Source organism: Patiria miniata, unplaced genomic scaffold (genome assembly GCF_015706575.1).
Source record: "Patiria miniata isolate m_02_andy unplaced genomic scaffold, ASM1570657v1 HiC_scaffold_1, whole genome shotgun sequence".
In the NCBI taxonomy this organism is placed as follows: Eukaryota; Metazoa; Echinodermata; class Asteroidea; order Valvatida; family Asterinidae; genus Patiria; species Patiria miniata.
The window spans coordinates 34,509,849-34,536,567 of NW_024037047.1; the positions used below are offsets into that span (position 1 = coordinate 34,509,849).

The 26,719-nt window shown below is 40.2% G+C and overlaps 1 protein-coding gene and 3 long non-coding RNA genes across 5 annotated transcripts in view; 1 reads left to right on the plus strand and 3 right to left on the minus strand.

Moving 5' to 3' along the window:
* Positions 1 to 443: 443 nt before the first annotated feature.
* LOC119729097 lies at positions 444 to 11,081 on the minus strand. Of its 2 annotated transcripts, none has more exons than XR_005271186.1 (3): positions 10,848 to 11,081; positions 1,511 to 1,645; positions 444 to 1,383 (listed from the first exon to the last, which is right to left on the minus strand). It is a non-coding gene; the product is annotated as an uncharacterized LOC119729097 (long non-coding RNA). The 2 variants fall into 2 exon arrangements; XR_005271187.1 differs by lacking the exon at positions 10,848 to 11,081 and adding an exon at positions 1,858 to 3,182.
* LOC119729113 lies at positions 4,978 to 5,724 on the minus strand. The gene is made up of 3 exons (XR_005271189.1): positions 5,684 to 5,724; positions 5,333 to 5,460; positions 4,978 to 5,183 (listed from the first exon to the last, which is right to left on the minus strand). It is a non-coding gene; the product is annotated as an uncharacterized LOC119729113 (long non-coding RNA).
* Positions 6,233 to 7,859, minus strand: LOC119729106. The gene is made up of 3 exons (XR_005271188.1): positions 6,885 to 7,859; positions 6,490 to 6,668; positions 6,233 to 6,275 (listed from the first exon to the last, which is right to left on the minus strand). It is a non-coding gene; the product is annotated as an uncharacterized LOC119729106 (long non-coding RNA).
* A 5,906-nt stretch (positions 11,082 to 16,987) lies between the features above and the next one.
* The window catches only part of LOC119729120, a 62,258-nt gene continuing 52,526 nt past the window's right edge, over positions 16,988 to 26,719 (plus strand). The window contains exons 1-5 of the mRNA XM_038201638.1: positions 16,988 to 17,051; positions 18,091 to 18,195; positions 20,874 to 21,011; positions 21,967 to 22,071; positions 24,697 to 24,954. Of these exons, the coding sequence (XP_038057566.1) occupies positions 20,996 to 21,011; positions 21,967 to 22,071; positions 24,697 to 24,954 (379 nt within the window). The 5' untranslated portion in view covers positions 16,988 to 17,051; positions 18,091 to 18,195; positions 20,874 to 20,995. The remainder of the gene's footprint in view (positions 17,052 to 18,090; positions 18,196 to 20,873; positions 21,012 to 21,966; positions 22,072 to 24,696; positions 24,955 to 26,719) is intronic.

Genomic DNA, 26,719 nt, shown 5'->3' on the forward strand with positions numbered 1-26,719 from the left:
AAATACTAACAACCTTCCATGGATATCAAGTGTCTCACATCTTTCAAGTTTTATTTATTGTTTAATTCCTTAGTCTTATTGACATACAAATATTTAAACCAATTCATATAAACAAATACAAACGATTCCAAATGAGGAAAAAAGTTAGGCAGAAGGCCAATAAATTTGAGAAATTAATAATCACTTTATACTATCATAGATTATTACATAAGCAACGACTACATGACTGTACACGGTAAAGCCCGGTTTTTGTATTTCGCCATTTCGTGAATAAGATTTTAAAAAGGGAAGATAAAACTTGGGAATGCCCCCCCCCCCCCCTCCTAAAAAATTCCTAGATTATTTTGAAACATTTCAGGACTATATTTTGTCTAATTAAGCTATTATGTGAAAAAAAATATTTGATGCGAGGCAAGTTCAACACTCGATATATATTGCGTTTATCCTTTTGTGAGGTTAGTTAATTATTAATAAGAAAATGAAAAGACATGCAAAACCACCAAGAAAAACAATTGTGCATACGAATTAAAAAAATAACAAGTAAAAAAGTACAATGAAATAAATCACAAAAGGACAAACACAAATGTAATTTGAGTGTCACTTATACCTGTTGCAATGCATTTTGATGGATAGAAGTTCCTGAACAGTTTATTCTTTAAATTTTCCTAAAAATTAAACGTTCTTGTGTTTTCTTATAAACATACAATGGAAAAAAGTCACGTTTTAGTTAAACTGACGTCTTGTTAATGACGTTAAATTTAAATAAAGTTACATTTCTTCAGTTTTTAAACAATAAATTAATCCTTTTTGAAATCTTTCAAAACTCTTATGACTTAAATTGGTTTTCTAAAATATGCACTTTCAATATCAAATTAAATTTATAGAGCAAAATTCTCCATTGTCAACTGAACAAAAAGCAGATAGAAAACCTTAGGCGATACCTCATTTATAATTTACCGAGAAGATCCAATCGAACGCATTAAAGATAAGGAGTATGAAATTATTAACTAATTGAAGCAATAATTTTGGATGACCCAGGACCGATCAAAGGAATACCCCTTCTCCCAGACATGTCACTGCTTAAAAGCCAGTGACCAATTATTACCCTTACAATAATTTTTCAGCAAGTTTCCATTATTGTCCATTGTTAACTGTCTGTTGCAGTATCCAGTTTAAGATTATTTTAGAGGCATAAATAATTTAATGAAATCAAAATTACTTTTCATTTTATTTTAGTGCTGTTGCCTTAGTGTATATGATTTATCATTTCATATTGTGCAAGCTAGTTTTTTTTTTAACTCAAGTTTCCGACGAGGGCATCCTTGTCCAGTAGAGCAGCTTCGTCATTGTCCAGGCTCGTCCAAGCTTGGTGGTCCTCATGTCCTAAACATGACAAAATAAGCAAGCAAATTAAAAAAAAATACATATATTAGAAAATCAAGCCCTGTGGATTTTGTAGGAGGGACAATCCTCATACCCTGGTCTTTTTTCGTTTTCAAAGTAAACTCACCTCAAGAATCAGTAATGGCCAGGCCAGCAGGCGGTGTCAGTCCATCGTCGGTCCTCCCAGCTTACGATGGCTTGAGGCAGGCTCATCCTCATCTCAGCAAGACAATTCCCTCATCAGTCAGTGGTCCTCATTTCTCTACAAGGATTCAAATGACGAAAAAAAATTCTGAAATATTAAGAAATATGTGCAAGGAGAAAGAAAACTTCGATTTTTACCCCAAAAAACAACAACAGTCCACACCTTGCCTGTCTAACCACGTTGCTGCTGGGCTAGCCAATCCGCTCATTAATGCATTATTCACCAATTTTGAGTTCTGTGGCTAAGAGGAAGCCTACATGTAAACTAACTTCAAGAATCAGTAATGGGAAGCCCAGCAAGCAGGTCATCCGTTCATCTGTCGGTCCTCCTCCCTGCTTCCGATTCCTCGAGTTTCTGTGTGATGAGGCTGTTGGAGCCTTGGAGGGTTGATTTTCGTCCAGACAAAGCAGCCTAGCTCATCCATGCAGTCTCAACTTTTAGATCATCAGTTTCTTTGAAGAAAGCTGCAACTCTTTCCTAAGTGAACAGGGTTACGAAAACACTGGGCCTAGCCCATTTGTTACTGAAGTGAAACATTCCAAAGCATTATGTCTAAGCCTACTTGTAATAAGGCCACTTGTTACCAAATAGAAACTAAACGATTCTACCCATGTTTCCACTATTTACTTTTAAAAACAGACATGATCTTTTTTTGTCATAATGCACACGAACATGTGCCGACACCGATAACGGCAGGTTGCCAATAAGTTGTACCCTTTCACAATGTGCTTTTGGGGGGGGGGGGGCAATTAGGTCTTTTTGAAGGCACTTCTCGACAATGCCAACAAGATCGATGTTTTTGAAATGCCGCTGTATATAACTGAAATTCAGTCATTTTCTAAACAGATATTTTGTTCATTATGGTGTAATTTTTTTTCTCGTAATTTCGTCAATTTCATTTTCTTTCGCTGCCGTCATTTTCCCACCGTTTGCCAACATTCGCTTTCCGACTTTTTGAGGCAAGTACATGTACATGTATTTACTTCTCTCGTTGCGGATGATTAATTTTTATGCCGTTATTTTCTTCATTTTGATTGTTATTTCCATAACCCATTTTGTTTTCTTTGTAGCAAGAAAAATAATACTGATTTCGGGTATTTTTATTCTCACTAACGTTGTGATGTTTTCCTCGCGTTGTTTTCATCATTTTCCTAGCGTGTAGGCCTACACGTAGAAAGCGGAGTAATTTCTTTTTTCGGAAAAAAAAATTCGCTTACGATGTGATTTCCGATGTGGGTATTATTTATTCCAATACTGCCTAACATTTTAAAGTTGATTTCGTATTTTCGTCAATTTGAGATTTGCCTCTTCAAAACCGTAACATTTTTTTGCCCGACGTATGGCAGTTGAGAAAAAATAACACTGATTTCAAGTATTATTCCTTTCAACATCTGCTTCGATTATGCTTAACGATTTGACATTTTCGTAGCCGCAACGATTAATTTGATTTAAAAAAAAAATAATTTTGTCTATTGTCAGAGACAACAGACGGATACCATTAAAAAATCACACCACACAGAGAGCAATGCACACAAAGGCAAAAAATCAAACATACAACATTTACAATGAAACAAAATACAATCTGTTCTAAACAGAACAAAAACTACTTAGCAAGTTGATAATAAGCAGGACAAGTTCTTCTCAGAACTAATATCTTCTAAGCAGTAGTTATTACCACATGGTGTTACCGCAAAACCGAAACGATACCGATACCCCACCATGCAAAGCCTCAAATCTTATAAAAATATAATCTACTTTTGAGTTTTTTCCCCCAAAAGTCATTCTCTCTGTAAGCATTTTTTTACTCACAGATAAGTTTACCTTTAAATGCTTAATAATGAACCGAGCTTAAAAGTTCTTCACATAATAAAAATGTCTTTTATATAAATTTATGCAAAGTATAATTAACCAAAGTTATGACTTTTGATTTTACTACGATCATTAAAATATGGTCAACTGTCAACTGTGCCCTCACTGCTCACAGACTAGCGAAGTATAGACAATGCGGCGCTTTTACTGACGCTGTTAATCCCAGATTTTTTTACCTTTTAGTGTTACTATAAGAGCGTATATGTCACCTTAACAGAGAGCTCATTTAGGAATTAGTGTTACTTGTTAACCAACAGTTTTCTCTGTATTAGACAACCAAATGAGTAACTCAAAGGAGAAATATATACTTGAGGAAAACATGTATCTATGCCGATCATTCCAAATCGGACTCACATAAATGATGTAGATTAAGTTTAAACCTTTACAAAAACACGAAGAAATGTCGCATGCGATAGTAAATATGTCGCATGTCTTAAACAGCCATTTCCCTATCGCTTTGTTGATTACACTTAAGTTGTACCCTTTCACGTGCAAAACCTGGCTATTTCTGGCCTTTTTGAAGGCAAACTTCTTGACAATGTCACAAATTGCAGTTATTTCCGTGACGAATAATACTTAAAAGATGTGGTGTATGCCTAGAACTCGGGGGAATGCCTTTAACATTGCTGCTTTAATTGAAATTCAGTCATTTTCTTTACATCGATATAATGGAGTTTTTCCTTTATTTCCGTCATTTTTTTACCTTTTTTTTCTGCCGTCATTTTCCCCACCGTTTACCAAAATTCGCTTTCCGACTATTTTAAGCAGTGTAGTACCGTACCGGAAGTGGCTGCCGATTATAATTTGAATTTTTTTGTTAACATTATTTCGCGGGTCATTTTTCCTTAGCAAATTTTTGCACGACATAGGGCCTAGAAGTTTAGAAAATTACCGATTTTCAAATATTAATTTCTTTCGCTGCCGCTGTTAATCTTTTTACCGTAATTTTCGTCTCTTTAATTTCATTCTTCCGCAATCGAATTTTTTTTACTTTGTTGGTAAGAAAAATAACACTGATATCAAGTATTATTTCTCTCACTAACGCTGTGATTTTTTTAGCCGTGTAAAATATGTTTCGTCACTTCACTTATTTGCCGCGTTGTTTTTCGGTGTAATTTTCGTAATTTTCCTGTAGCTACCTGTAGAAACAGAGTGCCGGGCTGCGAGAAGAAACTCCACGTACTATGTGATTTTCGTTGTAATTTATTAAGGCTGATTTGATTTTTGTTTCCACGTTTCGTCACACGCGTTTAGTCAACTATTTCGGGTAGGTATCGCAATAAAGGTGAAAACAACACTGATTTCAGTTATTTTCGGCGTAAATTTCATCATTTTCTCAGCCACTTGTTGGAAGCGGAGAAGCATTTCTGTAAGTAGAAAATCCGCTCATGATTTGATTTTCACTGCAATGTATTATACACCCATTTGTCTGTTTTTCTTCAATTTTCGTCGTATTTGTTGTCAAATATTTCAGGAATAGGTATCTCAGTAAAGTTAACCAGTAACAGTGATTTAAGCTATTATTTCTACCAATTATAGCGGTAACTTTGGCGTAAGAATTCGTATTTTCGTCGTTTTTATGTTTTATAATAATGCAAAATAATATGCAGTCTGATTTTTGATCCAATATTCCGCAATTTGGAAAGTGTCTGATGAGGGCATCCTTGTCCAGATAGAGCAGCTTCGTAATTGTCCAGTCTCATCCAAGCTTGGCGGTCCTCATCTTCTAAAAATGACAAAAAGAGTAAACTAGCATAATTTAGAATTAATATTTAAAGAGGAAATCAAGCATCGTAAGAGGTGACATAGTATTAAAGGAATAACAAATTTAAGTGTAGGCCTACATATCCCTGGTCTCTTTTCAAGTAAACATACCTTAAGAATCGGTAATGGCCAACCAAGCAGGCAGAGTCGGTCAACCGTCGGTCCTCCCAGCTTATGGCAGCTCGAGGCAGGCTCATCCATCATAGGGCAATTCCCTCACCAGTCAGTGGTCCTCATGTCTGTAAAAAGATTCAAATGACGAAAGACAATATCCGAATTATTAAGAAATATCTGAAAGGTAGAGCAAGGGGGGGGGGAGAAGAAATTTTCGAATTAACCCCACAAAGCAATACCCCACTACCAGCACTCTTTATTTGTGGGAGAACATAGAAGAGCGCTAATTCACCCATTTTGATTACTTGTTTCTGCTTATTCTTTCGGTACATGTAACTAAAAACTAACCTCAAGAATTAGTAATGGGAAGCCCAGCAAGCAGGTCATCCGTTCATCTGTCGGTCCTCCTCCCTGCTTCCGGTTCCTCGGGTTTCTGTTTGATGAGGCTGTCGGAGCCCTGACGATGTCTTGAGACAGGCTCATCCTCATCTCAGTAGAGCAATTCCCTCATCAGTCAGTGGTCCTCACTCTGCTGAAAGGATTCAAATAACGAAAGAAAACATTTGAATTATTGAGCTGTATTCGTGCCAGGGCTCGAAAGGGGAAAGAAAACATTGAATTAACCCCACAAAGCAAAGCCCTGCTACCAGAACTCGTTTGTGGACGAACCTATAATATTAGACAGAGTCAGATCGCCCATTTAAATTAGTTCTGTGACTTAATTGTTTCTGTTATGGGGAGGCCTACATGTAAACTAACCTAATAATCAGGAATGGGAAGCCCAGCAAGCAGGTCATCCGTTCATCTGTCGGTCCTCCTCCCTGCTTCCGGTTCCTCATGTTTCTGTTTGATGAGGCTGTTGGAGCCCTGACGATATCTTGAGGCAGGCTCATCAATCCCAGTAGAGCAATTCCCTCATCAGTCAGTGGTCCTCATTTTTCTGCAAGGATTCAAATGACGAAAGAAAACATTTGATTTATTGAGCTGTAATTGTGCCTGGGCTAGAAAGGGGAAAGACAACATTGAATAACCCCACAAAGCAAAGCCCCGCTACCAGAACTCGTTGTTTGTGGACGAACATAGAAGAGCGCCAGATCGCCCATTTTGATTAGTTCTTGACTGTTTCTGTTTAGGTAGGCTACATGTACACAAACCTGATAGTCAGTAATGGGATGCCCAGCAAGCAGGTCATCCGTTCATCTGTCGGTCCTCCTCCCCGCTTCCGGTTCCTCGAGTTTGTGTGATAAGGCTGTTGGAGCCATGACGATGTCTTGAGGCAGGCTCATCAATCTTAGTAAAGCAATTCCCTCATCAGTCAGTGGTCCTCATTTTTCTGAAAGGATACAAAAGAAAACATTTGAAATATTGAGCTGTATTCGTGCCAGGGCTAGAAAGGGGAAAGAAAACATTAAATTAACCCCACAAAGCAAAGCCTGCTACGAGAACTCGTTGTTTGTGGAAGAACATTATAACAGAGTCAGATCGCCCATTTTGATGAGTTCTGTGACTTGATTGATTCCGCGAAGAGGAGGCCAACATGTAAACTAACCTCAAAAAATAGTAATGGGTAGCCCAGCAAGCAGGTCATCCGTTGATCTGTCGGTCCTCCTCCCTGCTTCCGGTTCCTCGAGTTTCTGTGTGGTGAGGCTGTTGGAGCCTTGGAGGGTTGATTTTCGTCCAGACAAAGCAGCCTAGCTCATCCATGTAGTCTCAACTTTTAGATCATCAGTTTCTTTGAAGAAAGCTGCAACTCTTTCCTAAGTGAACAGGGTTACGAAAACACTGGGCCTAGCCCATTTGTTACTGAAGTGAAACATTCCAAAGCATTATGTCTAAGCCTACTTGTAATAAGGCCACTTGTTACCAAATAGAAACTAAACGATTCTACCCATGTTTCCACTATTTACTTTTAAAAACAGACATGATCTTTTTTTGTCATAATGCACACGAACATGTGCCGACACCGATAAAGGCAGGTTACCAATAAGTTGTACCCTTTCACAATGTACTTTTTTTGGTGGTGGGGGGGGGGGGCAATTAGGTATTTTTGAAGGCACTTCTCGACAATGCCAACAATTTCGATGTTTTTGAAATGCCGCTGTATATAACTGAAATTCAGTCATTTTCTAAACAGATATTTTGTTCATTATGGTGTGATTTTTTTTCTCGTAATTTCGTCAATTTCATTTTCTTTTGCTGCCGTCATTTTCCCACCGTTTGCCAACATTCGCTTTCCGACTTTTTGAGGCAAGTACATGTACATGTATTTACTTCTCTCGTTGCGGATGATTAATTGTTATGCCGTTATTTTCGTTATTTTGATTGTTATTTCCATAACCCATTTTGTTTACTTTGTGGCAAGAATTTTTTTTACTGATTTCGTGTATATTTACTCTCAATAACGTTGTGATGTTTTCCTCGCGTTATTTTCATCATTTTCCTAGCGTGTAGGCCTACACGTAGAAAGCGGAGTAATTTCTTTTTCCGGAAAAAAAAATCGCTTACGATGTGATTTCCGCTACAATTTATTTTGGACCGATTTGAAGTTTGTTTTCAGTTTTCGTCATGCGCGAAGTCAAGTAAATATCCGGGTGGGTATTATTTATTTCAATACTGCCTAACATTTTGAAGTTGATTTCGTATTTTCGTCAATTTGAGGTTTGCCTCTTCAAAACCGTAACATTTTTTTGCCCGACGTATTACAGTTGAGAAAAAAATGACACTGATTTCAAGTATTTTTTCTTTCAACATCTGCTTCGATTTTGCTTAACGATTTGACATTTTCGTAGCCGCAACGATTAATTTGATTTAAATTATTTTTAAATTTTGTCTATTGTCAGAGACAACAGACGGATAGGCCTACCATTAAAAAATCACACCACACAGAGAGCAATACACACACAGGCAAAAAATCAAACATACAACATTTACAATGAAACAAAATACAATATTCTTTTGAGTTTTTTCCCCCAAAAGTCATTCTCTCTGTAAGCATTTTTTTACTCACAGATAAGTTTACCTTTAAATACTTAATAATGAACCGAGCTTAAAAGCTCTTCACATAATAAAAATGTCTTTTATATAAATTTATGCAAAGTATAATTAACCAAAGTTATGACTTTTGATTTTACTACGATCATTAAATTATGGTCAACTGTCAACTGTGCCCTCACTGCTCACAGACTAGCGAAGTATAGACAATGCGGCGCTTTTACAGACGCTGTTAATCCCAGATTTTTTGACCTTTTAGTGTTACTATAAGAGCGTATATGTCACCTTAACAGAGAGCTCATTTAGGAATTAGTGTTACTTGTTAACCAACAGTTTTCTCTGTATGGCTATTTAATTAGTAACGTCCTTCCGTGTTTTTGTTAAATGGTTAAAGTTTTAATGTTCAAGTTCTTCTGAAGGAAGGGGCCTCTTGGAAATCGGCGCGACTAATATGCACCGAAGAGGGCATCCCTTACAAGTGACACTGTTCCAGGCATGGTCACTGTCAATTGCCGATGGCCTAGATTTTATGAATCTTGTTTGCTCTTAAACATTTTATACAATAAAGAAATTATATCGTTGTTGGTGGACAACGCACCAGGCATTGCCACTTTCTGTAGTTGTTTTACTTATTTTGTTTAATTATTGTTTTGAGTAGGGCAGAGTACCAGCCAATGTCCGTATAGAGGGCAGCATTCCAGTTGATCGATAAAAAATCACAAATTACTCTCAATCAATTACAAAATCGACTTTAAATTTGCGAGTGAAGTTTCTTAATAGCGAAAATAAAATAAAATACACCAGTACTTTCAAGTTTAGGGGGACAGTGTTATTTATTAGACTGATTTTCGTTTGCATTTTCATCCTATTTTTATTTTTTAAAGAAAACTTCTAAAACTTCCCATCGCACTTCCTGCAGGCTCAATGTGCGCATGCTCGCAGCGGGCTGTGCTTGCTCCCTAATTTTCGTTTGCTTCATTTTCCCTAACACTGTTCATTGCACCGTTCTAAACAGTTCCCTAGATTTTATCACTTCGAAGTCAGTGGTACACGAAATCGCGCGATTACGCAGGTACGCGGATATGCGGATACGCGGGTACGTGGGTACGAAGACCAAGAGGAGATGAACATATTGTTCTTATTTAGGGCCTACTACTATACATATGACAATTACAACGTACGTTCGTGATACATTTAATTTATCACATACGTACGTGATAATATAATATTACGTACTAACGCAATATTAGTATTATTCTTGCGTACATACCTGATAAATAAGTACATATTACGTACGTACATGTATTGCATATTTATTAAAGTGATAATACGTGTATCCTTAAACGAGTATACGTTGTGTATACGTACTTAATAATTATCACGTGGGCCCTACGTACGTAATAATTATCACGTGGGCCCTACGTGATAATATTACCTACGTACGTGATAATATTCAAGTACGTGCGTGAGTTACGTATGTACGTGACAATAACACCTACGTAATAGTATTATGAAAAAAACTAAATAACTCCCATGTCCCTTCACGGTCTTCGTACCAAACCGTCTCCGGTCTAGCCAAAACAAAAAATTAAAAAAACACGAGTTTGCCGAACATTACGTATGAATATGCCTTATTATCGAACGGAAAAGCGATAGAACGCGGTGCGGATGTTTCTAAACGCGTATGAGAATATTTCGCCGAATTTAAATGCCTATAACATTATCCTAACACTCCTACAGATCCAGCAGCTGCTTTGCTTCGCGGATGCTGCATAATGCACGCCTGCAGCGTCTGCACTCCTCCCAACTTGACCTACAAAAAAAACTAATTAATTGTTTGCATCACTTGCACCAACGTTTTGCCCAGAATGTTGATTAGGTTTTATATGGTTTCAATTTATTTTTAGTTTCTGAGACTGAGGTGGGGAACGTCTTTTAACCTTCTCTAGAAAGGGAGTTACATAAGACCTGAAAGTCAATGTGACGATGAAGGAGACACTGTCACAGGTTTATCATTGAAAATACTGGTGTAAATTAGCGAGTTTAATTATTCAGGGACAATTTGAAGAAAAAAAAACCTTCCACTGGAATGCTACCCTTCAACTGTTCCACGTGCGAACGCAATGTCACTGCACGTATCAAATTCCTATGCAAATTAACTCACGTGCGAACACAAAGTCACTGCACGTGTCTGACGAATTCTTTCGAAATTTTATTTTCTCCCCACGTGCGAACACAATGTCACTGCACGTATTTTATAAATTCCTATATGCAAATTAACACACGTGCGAACACAATGTCACTGCACGCGATAAATTCCTATTGGCATTGCATTATTATTGAATAAAATAATCATTTTCGTTCAACCTTAATTCTACTGTAATTTATCTTCCATGTAAATTTTTTTTTAACATCCAATGAAATTAAAGGAGTTCTCTGTTTCAGGTGACAAAACTCTCTACTTTTACCAGAGCTTATACACCTTATACACATGTACATTAATCAGAGACATGTAACGTACCTCTTTCTACTCTTGAAGACATTGCCCCTCTTGGTGTTGATCTTGGAGTAAATGGTAACGATGTCTTTGTTAATATAAATTGGACACAATGTGCACGTTCAGTTAGAATAAACAATTTTATAAAGAGCCAAAATGATAATTTTGAACAGTGTAGTGAGTTGCATGCAGTGAGCGTGAGGAGCACAACGACAGTAATGAAGGCCTAGCCCAGCACCGAACTTAAGATAAAGCTCGTGCACGCTAGGTCGCTGTACCATGGTGATCAGCGAGGCATGAATGTAACAATAGGGCTGGAGTCTGAGTGGAAATCTTCTAAACACGTTATTTGCATAATGTGCATTCAGCACAAGCCTGGGTTAGAAATGAGAATCGGATAGAATGCTAATGCGTAATCCCGATGGGCGATTACATTTTGGTCACGAGACCTACTTAGAGGGGTGGCACAGTTTCATACTGATCAACTTGAGTTGAAAACAATTGCCTGTTTAAATACATTTGTGAAGGACGAAAACAAAATGTACTGCACCCACTTTTGGGGTTTGAATTTTTGGACTAACCGGTTACAGTCGCATCACCGGGGCACTTGCTCAATAAAAGGCATCTTCCATTGGTGTAGCAGCGTATCCAGCTTTTTTTTGGGGGGGGGGGCACATCCGTGCTGAACTTGATGCCGACATGTTTTTTTCACCGGACACTTGGCCTCCGTAAAATCAAATGGGGCCCGGGGGGGGGGGGGGGCTGGGCTGGTACCAAGTTTACAAAAATTGGAGCGCTCTTCGAAACCGGCCATTTTATTCTGGTTCTGTATCTGGTGGAATATACTGCATGCATAATCTCATCAGTAGGGATGTAATATGCAGACGCCATGGTGACCGAGCAGATATTTACATGAAGTTGTAGCGTTTCAGATTCTCAATTCTCAATTATCAATTCGTCTTAACTTTTAGTTAAATATCACACTTTAATTATCAATGTTCCTTTTGAACTGTATTAATGATTAATTCTCTTGAATGTATCGCTCATTGTTTTCCTTATATACACATACACCCACACAGAACCTATGCAATGTGTAGTCCCTATACTTTTATACGGAGCAAATGATCTTCACTGCCCACACACAAGTCTTTGCTCAGTTTCTTAGTACAACCAAGTTACTTTCAAGATCATTGTTTTAAGGAACTATATTACTCATTCCTAGTCATTTTTCTGAGACTCAAGGAAACCACGATATGACTAAGTTTCCCCATTCTTAAGTATTTCTTATTCTCAAGACTTCATGTTTCCACCAGTATATAAGTGCTGCTCCACAATTCCAACTCTGTTCCATTTCTATTCTAGTCTATTTCAGCTCACCCAGTTCTCTTTGTCTCAGTTCACTGTAACCGTAGTTCAATCAATCAATGTGTATTAAAATATTGTTGTGGAATAAACAGTCACAGTAAACACAGTCCTCAACCAAATTGTGTATCGACCTATCCATTCCCCAACAAAGTGGGGCCCCTGATGACGTCATCTATGTTAAGAGACAGAAATTCTGACTTGAAAATGCCAATGCTTGGTGCTTGACGTATTTCCGGTTGAAATTTATAATGTGCCCATTTCAAGGCCCATTGTAGAGGTTTTAGGGCTCGGGTTTTGATATTCCCCGCTCATATCAGAACTCTCAGGCTATACCATTTTGGGAAAACAAATTATCCAAAATTTTAGAGCCAGTTTTGTTTTTATCTCGAGGGGGCCGGCACATTTTATGCTCAAGGGGGGGCACATTTATGTCCGCAGGAGGGTGGAGTGTTACCCCGGTTTCGCCGCCCCTGGGCCCGAACTAGGGACAACTAAAACGTACTAAATAATTTATTTCACGACACTGGCGATGATCGCAATTTTTTTCTAGACATTGAAGTTCTACAACATCGGTTTTTTTTGCGACATGAAATTCACGATAAATGTATGGTGGTGTACGATAATGATCATCGGGAATGCAACGAAATAAACGGAGTTTTTTTTCTAATAAAGGTATACGGTGTGTGGGTGGACTATGCTTGACCGATCCAGTAAGCACCGCCCCATGGTGTTCTGACCAATCACAGCCGTGACTTAATGTCTGACGTGCTCGCACAAAAGTCACGCGCGTATGATGCGCGCGGCAGGAAAATGCAGTGTGGCATTGGATAGGAGCACGTGTTAATTTGCCCAGTGCGCAGTGGGCGGGGTTTACTGGATCGGTCCATTAATCCGGTTCGCCTAAAACGTCATACACCATTAGAGACACGCTCTTGGAAAAAATGGTCCGACTAGGCCACAAAAAAAATAATAAGTCGGTCTCTGGTCAGCGCGCGCGTCGATTTTAATCATGCGCGTCAATCTTTTTTTTTTCAAAATGTTCCGCGGTAGCTCCAACAGCGCCCTCTATTGCTGCACCTCCTCAATTTTTTTTTTACCAAAGAGCACCAAAGAATGGGAAATTACACCAAGGCAAATGATCGAGAGCACCAAGGCAAATTATGGAGGACACCAATGTACATGAAGACACCAAAAAAGCAAAATAGTACCCCACCTTGTCTGTACAATCCAAGCTTGAAGAAAAAAAAAAAAAAAGAAAAAAAAAAGCCGCATCGCCACGTCAATTCCGGAACTTTGGTCTGACCAGAGACCGAATATATATATATATATATATTTTGGCCTTAACATGGTTAACTTATTCCTTATGATGGGACTTGCGGTTTGGCCGAAGTCAATTGAGCGTGATCGGCTGACTGATAAGGTTTACGCACAAAACCCCGAGCCAACGAGGTTTTTGTATAGAAAGCTGCCGAACCACATTTTGCGAGAGATTGAATCCCGGGACATACCGTTATTTCGTTTTACCGTTTTGGATTTCCTCAAAAACAAAAACAGTAAACGAACCATTGACCGTTTTGTCGTTTTACAGTTTTATAAAACGACAAACGGTATTAAGATAAATACGGTTTCTCCGTTTTATAAGTTTAGTAAAATTCATTATAGCATAAAGATCGATTATTTTTGTTTTACAGTTTTACACAAATAACTTTGAAAAACAGCAAAACGGTCATAGTTAACAGTCCGTGGTGCATTTTGTGGCGATGGGCAAGGGGGTGGAGGGGGACCATGCTTTACACGAGTGTTGGCTCGGCATAATTAATGCGTGGTGTGATTCCTGGCGCGGACCCTGACCCCCTTCTCATGCGATTCAGTTGGTGGGGCTTAAAGAGTTGCAAGCAAAAATGGCGCTGGAAAACTGCAAGGGAGGGCATTACTTTTCACAATGGATACAGGATGGTAAGACGTTTGATGAAGTTGCAGATATTTTGAAATTGGAGTTCAAGTCGACGCGGCTCTTCAATAGCTAATTCGCAAATTCTGTCGTGAGAACGAAAATGTAAGGAGGGCCGGCCAGGCAATGACTCGATCCCAAGGACGCATTAACATTCCTAGGTGCATTGCTTAATTGCCGAACCTAAATCAAAAAATGGTCGGCAAGACTATTGACCGTTTTGTCTTTGTCATGATTTTGTAAAACAACACTCTAAAAAAAAAAGCAACTAACCGTTTAACGTTTTAAAACAACAACAACAAGTATTTTTGTGTGTGACTTAATACCGTTTGACCGTTTTACAAAACTGTAAAACGACAAAACGGTCAATGGTTCGTTCACGGTTTTTGTTTTTGAGGAAATCCAAAACGGTAAAACAAAATAACGGTATGTCCCAGGATTGAGTTCCCGAGCTAGTCCGCTTTATGTTGAAAAATGTACACCGTCTAATACAGCGCCCTCAAGCGGCATTTCACTTGAAGAAAAGAAGTTCGCGAGAAGAGTTGTGTTGGTATTCTTCATGCTGAGACTGATGAGTGAGAATTACGAATCTTCCCTAAAATAAAAGTAAAGTATAATTAATGTAGTAGAGTATAGTTTACCAGTAGTAGCTTTTTGAGGTTAATGTTTGAACTTTGTCTGTATACGTTATTGTCTTTGCCATGCAGTTGGTTGTCATCTTTTCAGCTGAGCCTGCATGAGCTCACATTTAATGAAAACAAACAACCCAAAACAAAATTAGCCAATTTTTTGTATTAGGCCAAAAAAAAAATAAGTCGGTCTCTGGTCAGCGCGCGCGTCGATTTTAATCATGCGCGTCGATCTTTTTTTTTCCAAAATGTTCCGCAATAGCTCCAACAGCGCCCTCTATTTCCGCACCTCCTCAATTTTTTTTCACCAAAGAGCACCAAGGAATGGGAAATTGCACCAAGGCAAATGATCGAAAGCACCAAGGCAAATTATGGAGGACACCAATGTACATGAGGACACCAAAAAAGCAAAATAGTACCCACCTTGTCTGTACAATCCAAGCTTGGAAAAAAAAAAAAAGCAAAAAAAAAAAAAAAAGCTGCGTGGCCGCGTCAATTCCGGAACTTTGGTCTGACCAGAGACCGAATATTTTTTTTTTTTTGGCCTTAGGCCTACTGCCAGTTTTCGTCAACAAATCAAATACTTTTTTACTTATTTCTGTAATAAATGTATAAATTTATAAATTTGTAAATGTAATTTGTATGTTTATAATTATATTTCATTTTAATAAAAAAGCATACTTTCTATTTACTGGACGTCTCTAATACCTGTTTAATGTTGCTTTTTTTCACAAAACCACCCTGTTTTGGGCTGCTGTTGGCAATGGTTGGTCTGCGAAGCCCGATTCATTTTTCATGCGAATGCGAAGTAAATTTGCCACACAAACATTCACTTCAAAATTTGCCCGAGTTGAAATATGTTCAACTTTTACTAATTCGCAGCAAAGAGATCCTATAGCGCCGCTTGCGGCCTATAGCGCCTACGGCGCTATAGGATCTTTGATTCGCAGCGCGAATACTTGCCATGACTACTCCTAGAACTGCTCCGCAGATTGGAGCATCATAGGGCCGTATCATAAGTCTGACACCTCGTATCATAAGTCCAACGCATAAGGTGTCGGACTAGTAATGAGGCATACAATTTATTTATTCAGTCTCATAAGTGCGACGCCTCATACATGTAAGTCTGATACCTCATAAGTCCAACGTCGGAAAAACGAATAGTACAAGCGTCGGACCTATGAGGCGTCAGATCTATGAGGCGTCAGACCTATGAGGCATCGGACTTATGAGGCATCGGACCTATGAGGCGTCGGACTAATGGGTCTTTATTTGGTTGGGGGATGCGATTTTGTCGGACCTATGAGGCGTTGGACCTATGAGGCATCGGACTTGAACCCCATAGTTCAAGGAGTATGCCATGATGTCACAAATTCACGTTAGCTTTTGCTTTTGCGCCGTGTATGAACCTGGCTAAAAGTTGATATTCCATAGCTTAACATGGACGTGAAGTGATTTTGTTGTTGGATCAGTTTCATTCAAAAAGTGAACAACTATTGCATTGCTAGAAAAATAATAATTTAAAAAAAGGATGTTTTATAAGGTTGAAACTTGAAAATGGCACTATTCTATAAGGGAAATGGGGATCCCAACTTAATTTGTACAGATCATCACTATACCCATCAGATATGTGTGACTCGGATATTCGTTTCTTGTACAAGTTTATTTTAACAGCAAGAAAAGGGTAGATGGGTAAGTACATGTTGAGCAAGGATGGGAAAGGATGCCGAACTTTGCTTCGATAGATTGGAGCTTGAGAATATCTTCTGTTATTAGGATGATAGTTTAGAATGGAATGAACTACTACATGTGTAGGAGACCACAATGTAGGGCCTAAGACCCTCAGTGGGTGGTTGTTGCTAGGGCAACCAGTGGGCCGTCCTTGGGAAAGATTTCCATATACGAAGTTCACTAATTTTCCTCTGTATTGACTAACAAGCCCCCAGATAGCAATGTCATGTCATCAAAGTCAATTTGAACAGTGAGAAAATACCAGCATTTTCTTAGAAAACACTTAGAATTTTTCAGTCCAATCTCATAGGGTTTGTACACAGGGTGTTGAGTGAACTTCGTATATGGAAATCTTTCCCGTCCTTGTACAACTGATCTGATCTAATAAAGGGCAGCTGCACTGAAAGTGCCTGGTCTAACACAGTAGCTTTGAATACAATTACATGTAATGGTCAAAATCATATTCTGGATTATTCCTTTCATACAGGACCATAACCTGCTATCGGTGTTGCACAGGATGGACTGGAAGTACATCAAGTGGCTGCACAACCAGTAAGTTGACTGTTTTGACCAAGTTTTTTAGAAGATTTTGGGTTTTTTTCTAATTTAATTGCCTCAGGTGTTATTACAGACAGGGCTCTGGAGTGCTCTGAAATGTGCAAAACTAAATTAGGCCAACTTTACTCACATGAGCCAGCAAATTTCTCCAAAAACTTCCACTGGGCAAAGGAAAGGTCCTCAGTATTTCACCAACCAAGTTTGCAGACTCAATTCAATGTTTAAATTAAGGAGATTTTTCTTCAATATTTTGCACATGAGAGGGAAGTCAAGTGATTTCAAAATGAGGCTAAAGACTAGACTGGTACAGGTCCGACCATGGTCCAATTGTTTGAAAAGACCAACTTCTTCATTCAGTGACATTAGTCTGGTGGCTGACTGAGGAGAAATGTGTAGTAAATTGAGACTTGTTCCCGGTTCATGCCAAATGTTTCTTAAATTCTTTTGGCAAGGTTGATTGATGCAGTACTGAAGCGGTGTTGGTCTGGTTGTTTCAGGTGCCAGTCTGTTTTCTGGTATTGCATGTTTTCAATACCTTAAGTTTTGGGACTCTGACATACACGATATTGAGAGTCCAAAATTATCGGACTAGTGTTATATTATATGCTTTAGCTTTAAACAGCTCTGGAGTGTCGTGGCCTAGCGGTTAAGAGCACTGGACTCATGTTCTGGTCTTTCAGAGGCAACAGTGACGCGGGTTCGAGCCCGGGCCTGGACACTTGTGCCCTTCAGCAAGGCACTTGACCATTATTGCTTCGTCCTTCGGATGGGATGTTAAGCCGGAGGTCCCGTGTGTTGTGTAAGGCCTAACACACGTAAAAGAATCCAGTAACACTTATCGCTAAGAGAAGGGGGTTTGCCCCGGTGTTTCTGGCCTCCTAGTTATGCTCCCTTGTGGAAGTCCTTAGGAGAAGAACCTACATGTACCAAGTATTCCAAGTAACCGACAAAGCTCACACACAAATGTTCATCCAATCAATTATGCCTGTAAGTATCATACATTCATTGATTTATTTTCTCATTTCTTACTAAGCCATTTGCTTTGGCCATACTAATTGGTGTCCCAACGGAGGAGATTGCACAAGTCCAAACTACTGCAGCAACTGTGACCGAGGCTTCTACTCTCCACGATGCGATCGTAAGTTGTTATGACAGCAAGACTTCTTGATATAACTTGAATATTTTGATCATAGACTACTGACATCAGACTCTTTTTCTCAACGGATAGGCCTAATGAACAGCAAATCTCTGACAGCCATGCTGGGAGGATTCAACATGATCATTCAGGGAATGGAGGTAGCCAGCTAACTATCTCACTTTGGTATATAAGTCAGTTTAAATATGTAATAATAATAAAATGAGTGGGTATATATATAAGGTGCACGTATCCACCAGGACTGGTGCTCAAGGTGCTACATCATTATTACCCCTGCTCATTGGGCTAATGAAACATTCCAAATACCATCTCAGCTCCCTGGGGAGTATGCTCGATGCTGCCATTTTGGCCCAAAGCAGCTAAAATCAATCACAATAACCATCTCTGCCCTCACAGGCACCCATTTACTCCTGAGTGGAGAGAAGCAATGAGTGACAAAGTGCCTTGCCCAAGGGCACACGCACCATGACCCCGGCTGGACTCGAACCCACAGCCTGCAGCTTTACCCGCAGACCACAAATCCAATGCCCTTTTATAACCACGAGGCCACAGCACTCCACAATATGTGGTGTGTTGATCACTAAAACCATAACTTAATATTTCCCAAACCTTAGCTTACTCCTACTCAGGGTTTGGTTTTATATCTAGCTTCAGTATCATTTTAATTAGACCCCCCCTGTTCAAACCCAATGAAAATTAGCCTCGTAACTGTAAGATCCGATATCCTTGAGGCAGAACAAGTACCAGTTTTGAGCTTTAGTCTCTCAACTCAAGGGCATACAAATCTTCTCTAGCCAAATTAGCCATAAATGGATTCAAGATTTGAAAACAAAGTGTGTTTTTTTAATATCTGAAAAATGTGTACTTGATTGTAAATTGAAATCACGTCGATTTCAATTTACTGTCAAGTTTAAAGAGTGCCTAAAGAGGGGAAGTGTGGCCTAGCGGTTAGGGTTCGTGACTCATGATCGGAGGGTAAGGGGTTCGGATCCAGCTGCCGGCCCTAGTTGTGTCCTTGAGCAAGTCACCTCATCCCCACTTGCCTCTCTCCACCCAGGAGTATAAATGGGTACCGGCATTAGCTGGGGAGTAACCTGCGATGGACAAGCATCCCATCCAGGGGGAGTAGAAATATTCTCGGACATTCATGCCACTGAAACGGAAGATAAAGACCTGCCTGATTGGCCATATAGGCTTTTAATAGGCTTTTAAATTTTACTTTTAAAGAGTGCCTTGCCCAGCGGCGTAGCCATTCAGGTAAGGCACTCTTAACTGGACAGCAAATTGAAATCAAGTACAAAAACCCTTCGCGTGCGATCGCAGCGAATGGGGGTGAATGGGGGCCTTGATGTTATTGGGCCGGGGGGGGGGGGGGGGGGGGGCGTCCCCTACGGCCACCCTCCCCCTTGGCTTTGCTTCCCCCTGTTTAATCAGTGCATCTTTAATAAACCCATCTTGAATAAACCCACAACCATGGAAACTTGTAGGCTAACAAATTTCCAGTGGGTGGGCGGACTGAGGGTGAATTTTTCTTCCCCAAACAACATCCGTATATGGGGGTGTACGCTATGGCGTTTTGGACTTTACTTCTCTAAAAACATGAGAAGAAAATATAAAATTAGAAAAAAAAGAAATGAATTTGAATGTAACGAGATTCGGACTTTATTTCCCTTTAAAAAAAAGATCCTCCAAAGCCTCAGATTAGAAAAGAAAAATATTTCGGGTACAAGACTGTGACTCGAACCCACAACCTCGCAGTGCAAAATCATGACCCCATCGACTGAGCGATCGCACTGCTCTCCAAACCCTAGAAAAAAAGTTATATACCTGCGTACGTATCATAAAAGTATTGTAGAGGGCGCTAAACAACCATGTATGTTGATATGTAGTTTGGGAAAAGAAAATTCGCGGACTGCGAGGGGGTGGGGTTGCACGACCCCTGCGGGCCCCCCTTCCCCTTGGCTATGCTGATGACCTTTTCCTGTTGAGTCACTGCATCCGGAATAAACCCGTAACCATGGTCACTAATGTAGGCTAACAAGTTGCCAGTGGGTGGGTGGACTGGGAGGGGGCAACATGTTTTGGTGGGGGGGGGGGGGGCGTTCCATATGCCCCTCCCTCTCTGGCTACGCCGCTGGCCTTACCCTGTTTAATCACTCCATCTTGAATAAAATCTCACCCATTGTGGGGCGCTGTGGTACAATGGTTACGGTGTTTGACTCGTGTGCCGTGGTACATGGGTTCGAATTCCTGACCGTGGGAACATGGTGCTGGTGCTCTTGAGCAAGGCACTTTACCATTATTGCTTCGTCCTTTTGGATGGGACGTAAAGCCGTAGGTCCCGTGTGTTGTGTAATGCACGTTAAAGAACCCAGTAACACTTGTCGCTAAGAGAAGGGGTTTGCCCCGGTGTTTCTGGCAGTGGCAGCAATATGCGCCGCAGCACCTAACAAAAAAGGTGCTACATAATGGGTCTCGTATGTTCATATACTTCATTACCTGTCTTTCGTCTTTCGTCTCATAATTTGCGCCAGGAGTGTCATATTGACAGATATGGCGCTGTATAAATGTTCACTATTATTATTATTATTATTATTGCATCAGACTTGGGTGCATGTCTCGATGATTCAGGAACACAATTCTTTTTTTGGTGTTCATAGGATGTACAGCCATCGCAAATTGCCTTGAAGTGTTCTGCAGCACATCCTCTGACCAGAAATGTGACCGATGTGATGGTGACTATGGCTCAGCGCATGGATCAGCCTACGTGAAGAGTGATGACATGAGACAATGCATAAGTATGTATGTCAACCATAGGTGGCTGTAGTAGAGAGAGGATTGGGGAATGGGGAACATTATTTGCTCCTTGAATTTGAATTCAGTTGAATATGTAGATTATTCGAAACAGACCAGACAAGCATTACATGTACTAGCCAGTTGGAAACTGGGAATATAAATCTTGATCGGGAATAAAGCTGGTCCACTGAATGAGATTTGCACAAACAATAAGCTTTTGAATATTGTAATGGGCGTGAAATTACTGGTTCAAGTACTAAATGACTAGAGACTAGACAAGAATTCCGACTGCATGGAGAGATCGTGCTGTTCTTCAAAGAACAATAATGGTTGTCAGCACAGGCTGTGCCTGATGCGTACAATCGAATGCCTCTCTAACGATGAGGTAGAGCACCAGTGTGCATTGCAATCGAACGTTGAGTAAGACGCGCTCCTTATTCTAGGTGAAGTTCATCACCGGGCTAGAACAAGTCACGATGTGAATACCGAGCCCTGACTGGGCTCGTCTTTCGTAGCGTTTGGGCGCGTACATAGCGCAAGGAGCCAGCGCATCAAATTAAATGTTTTGCAGTGCTTGCTTGGTCATAAACCATTAATTGCTCCAAATATTATTCTTAATCACGATAATCCTAACCTCTTGACCTAGAAAGCTTATTAAACTTTTAACAGTTTATTCTACCATTAGTTTATCATAGACCCTATTATCAATACGTGGCCAACTGTATTGGCAATTCTTCTTCTCGTTGTTAACTAGGAACTTATTTCTTATCTTACACAAGTCCTATCAATTAAGGTATGAGAAAAGAACCTGTATTTTATCAGAGTGAAGAATAAAGCGTGATTACTGGAAATTAATCATGACTGTTATTTTCGTTACAATATTAAGAACATGGTGTGTGCATCATTTTTAGAGCCTGTATATCCATTATTTCTCTTTACTTAATGACTATTTGTCAGAGCAATGTTCATGGAGGAGTAACAGCAATGCCTGCTACCCAGGATCCTGTACAAATGCCCAGTGCACATGCAGCAGTGGCTTCTCAGGAACGGACTGCAGAACATGTGAGTGAGAAATCAGTGGAGATTTATTAGGCAAAGTAAAAACAAAAAACATGTTTCTAGTCCACGCCCGCTTCGTTTTTGGAGGCCGCTTGGATTTTTCAAAATCATTTTTCATTTTTGAAAAATGCAGTAAAAAAACACTGAAAAAGTCCACAAATTCATCAGAATATAAAAAACTGTTCGTTGTAGACCAATACAACTCTAAATGACACTGTAAATATGTTCAGTTCTCTTGTCCAACCTGTCTTTCATTTTAAAAGTGTCTTTAAACAGTGGAAACACCAACGGTTGCACAACATTTTAAACTGGCGGCCATCTTGAAAAAAAATTAAAATTAAAAAGCCCCTCTTCCTCCTTTTTTTCAAAAACCCAGACGAGAAACATGTTTTTTGTATTCGGCCTAACTGGTATATAGACATAGGTTGGATCTTGTCCAGCAATAAAATCCTTTCTCACATTTATTTATTTATTTGATTTATTTTGTATTTATTACTTTTGGTAATAAAACCAAGGATTCCCCAAATAGCACCCTAGGCACTGTAAGCTCGAAGGCCTGAAGAAACCTGTAGAGAGAAGACAATGCGAAGACATTACAATTTTAGAGGTGGGAGGAAAAACCCAGAAGAATATTCTGGGGAAAACCCACGGAATCAGGTAGGGACTGAAAACCCAATCTATATATTGGCCCAGGTAAGATTCGAACCCAGGTCACAGCGGTGGAATGCGATGAAAGTACCGCTCTTGAAACAACCTGACTCCCCAAGTTCAATCTCCTTCAATCTCCTTCAATATTCTTTCAAAGACAGTCTAGAAGTCATTTCTTTATATCTGAGCCAAGGAAATATGTAACCGTCATACAGTAGACCCAAGAATGTACTTTGCAGCAGAAAGTGAAGAACACCTTGCTGTCATTTTATGGACAAAAAGGGAGGGCGCTTTGTTGCCACTTTTGATGGGACACACCGCATGAGCACACTGGTTTATGTGCATATTGAAAAGCATGATTGATTATATTCCAAATGTGCACAAAGGTTTCTTGTGAACATCAGTTTGGGCAATGGGTTCTCTGCCAGTCTTGGCATTCTCCCTTTTTTTGCCGTTGAGGGGGTACTTGTGCCCGGATCCCATTGCATTATCATCTGTGTTATACTTGCACTGGTATCAATAAGCCAGTTCGGTATTCCCAAATAGTCTGGTGCACAGCAGGAGTCGTCAATTTTTCTTCGGGATAACCGCGGCAGATAAATGCCGACACAAGGCTATGGGGGACGTGGTAACCAAATTTGCAATCTGTGCAATATTTTTTGTGCAATCGAAAAGAGATGGAACTTTCATCCGCACAAACGTTTTGACACACAAGACACCTAAAAACACTTCGCTGTCCAAAGGTTTTTGCAAAATGTTATACTTCAGAACACGATGATCTCTTCAATTTTGCTGGTACCCCGCTATTTATGCTTTTGTACGCATACGATGAAATTGTTATCCCGAAAGAAAAATTGGCAAATCTTGATGTGCACATGCGCAGTTGGAATACCAAACTCGCTATTTAATGAACGTTACAAAAAACCCATATTTTGTGGGTAGCAATAAGGCTGTGTCCCAGTGGCTACCGCCAGCAATCGTATATGGCTAACACAGCTGAATCCACTTCCCCTAGACCCCTGCATTATTGCTACATGTAGCCATAGCCACAGCCTAACTCTTGTCTTGCAGTGGGCAGTAGTCAAGCACCAGTCCTATCAATCATACAGGTGCCTATGGCAAGCAGCTGAATCCACTTAGCCTAGACCCCTGCATTATTGCCACATGTAGCCATAGCCACAGCCTTAATCTTTCCTTGCAGTGGGCAGCAGTCAAGCACCAGTCCTATCAATCATACAGGTGCCTATGGCAAGCAGCTGAATCCACTTCCCCTAGACCCCTGCATTATTGCCACATGTAGCCATAGCCACAGCCTTAATCTTTCCTTGCAGTGGGCAGCAGTCAAGCACCAGTCCTATCAATCATACAGGTGCCTATGGCAAGCAGCTGAATCCACTTCCCCTAGACCCCTGCATTCTTGCTACATGTAGCCATAGCCACAGCCTAACTCTTGTCTTGCAGTGGGCAGCAGTCAAGCACCAGTCCTATCAGTCATACAGGAGCCTATGGCAAGCAGCTGAATCCACTTTCCCTAGACCCCTGCATTATTGCTACATGTAGCCATAGCCACAGCCTATAACTCTTGTCTTGCAGTGGGCAGCAGTCAAGCACCAGTCCTATCAATCATACAGGTGCCTATGACAAGCAGCTGAATCCACTTTCCCTAGACCCCTGCATTATTGCTACATGTAGCCATAGCCACAGCCTTAATCTTTCCTTGCAGTGGGCAGCAGTCAAGCACCAGACCTATCAATCATACAGGTGCCTATGGCAAGCAGCTGAATCCACTTAGCCTAGACGAGACCCCTACATTATTGCCATAGCCACAGCCTAAATCTTGTCTTGTCGTGGGCAGTAGTCATAAGCACCAGTCCTATCAATCATACAGGTGCCTATGGCAAGCAGCTGAATCCACTTCCCCTAGACCCCTGCATTATTGCTACATGTAGCCATAGCCACAGCCTTAATCTTTCCTTGCAGTGGGCAGCAGTCAAGCACCAGTCCTATCAGAGCACCGTGCCACTCTAGCCGTAGGGGCAACAACTCTGGAATCACCCACAGTCCAGGGCAGTACAGACACTGTCTACACCAACGTACACAACTTTACAAACATCAGAACCAACTGGATAAGTTCGTACCAGCCTACAGGACTACCAGACCCTAGTAGTGGTGGGCATCCATACATCCAAAGCATTGGGCTTGGTGTTGTAGGGGCTAGAGTGACAGCCGCTGTGAATCGTAAGTCAAGTTACAATTCTCCATCAAACAAGTGCGAGAGCACAATAAGCTCTGGCCCTCTTGCATGAAAGTCTTGCATGAATTGATACAATTACTCACTTGGTCCTGATTGCCCTTTGAAATAAGGATTTCCCATTTTGTTGAAAGTCACAATGCAAAATAATAGTAACCTTCGTAATGCAAAGGTCTGTATCCTGAATCTTAACCCCTGGAGACTCATTAAACTGACACAGGGCCAGAGGCAGGGGTGATGTATAGTCACTGGTAGAAGCCCCTTTTAAAACTTTGTAAGTTCGAAGTGCACAAAAATACCATGTGACTATAACTTTACCACAATTATCTTGCCTCTAATCAGAAAAGTTCATAAACAATCTAATGTCACAAATTGTTACACAAAAGTTTCGGCAAGTATTTAATGTCTTTTGTTTGCTGTTTTGGACAGTTACAGTTTGGTACTTACAGGTTTGTGGGTGAGTTTGGGGGTTCGTTTTTGGTCAATTTTTTTTTTTTTTTTTGGGGGGGGGGGACTGACCAACCGAAACCCGAGTGACTGGTAGAAGCTCTGTTGCCAGAGCTTAAAAATCTGATTCAGATCGAAAGCGATACACCCAGAGACACCTATTAAGTACATGTACCTTCTTTTGACTCATCACTCTCCATATTTGTAGAGTCAACAAAGTGGCATATCTAGGGTCCAGTTTTGCAGTAGGGTATTTGTTGGAGGGGTGGAAGACACAATGAATGGGTACTGATCTTAATCAGCTTCAAATATACCAAAAAGGTTTTCTTCTCTTAAAGTCGAGTGACCAAAAAAAATCACACCGTGAAACCACATGGAGAATTTTATCACCACACTGTTTCTAGGTCAATAACCCCCTCATGCACAAGATATATAGGCAGGTCACATGGCCTTTGTGTGGGCCAGGATTGTTTACGACCTGCTCTGGGCGGCACAAGGGGTTGACACAGAGAGATCGGCGGCACAAATGAGTTGGCCACTAAGATATCCAATTACTGCACAAAGGCATTCCTATATGAATAAATTTACAAGCTATTGTTTAGGCCACACGGAAAGCATATTTTGTACAACCATCACATTTTAATAAGGTTAATATTTTATCTTTAATCAATACCAGAAAATAATATTGTGATTTTATACAAATAACGAATGTTTGTGAGTGCAGTGGTAAGAATAATTTCATGAGGTGACAGATGAAATGTTGACTTTTAATAGCCAATTTATTCAGGTTAAAAACTGTCTGAAAGTTCATCATATTTAATTTATGCAAACTGTTCAACAGGTTGAGAACCATCATATTCAAGTAATCTCGATTTAAAACAGCGCCACCGCCAGCAGCGATGACACCGTGCAATGGAAGTTCTATTCACCGTGCAATGGAACTTCCATTGCACTGTGCGCTGCGCGCCGCGCGTGCGCGGTGCATTGGGACGAATAATTCAATAACATGTGATCAATGATCCACCAATCAGATGGCGGGGATTTATTCAGGTGTTGTATAAAAATCAATATTAGGTTTTTGCAGTGTATAAACACTGTATATTCAAGTGTGTTACCTCCCGAGTGAAAGTTGGAAAAATCACTCGGATGGGACTCGAACCCACGACCGCCTGCTTTCTAGCGCAGACGTCTTACCACTCGACCACCGAGCATGCAGGATCGATGGCTGGTTTGAATCTGATGTATGTAGCAGAGGGTACCACAGTTAAACTATTCATAAGATGAATTTGCGTCAGGGTGATGTAA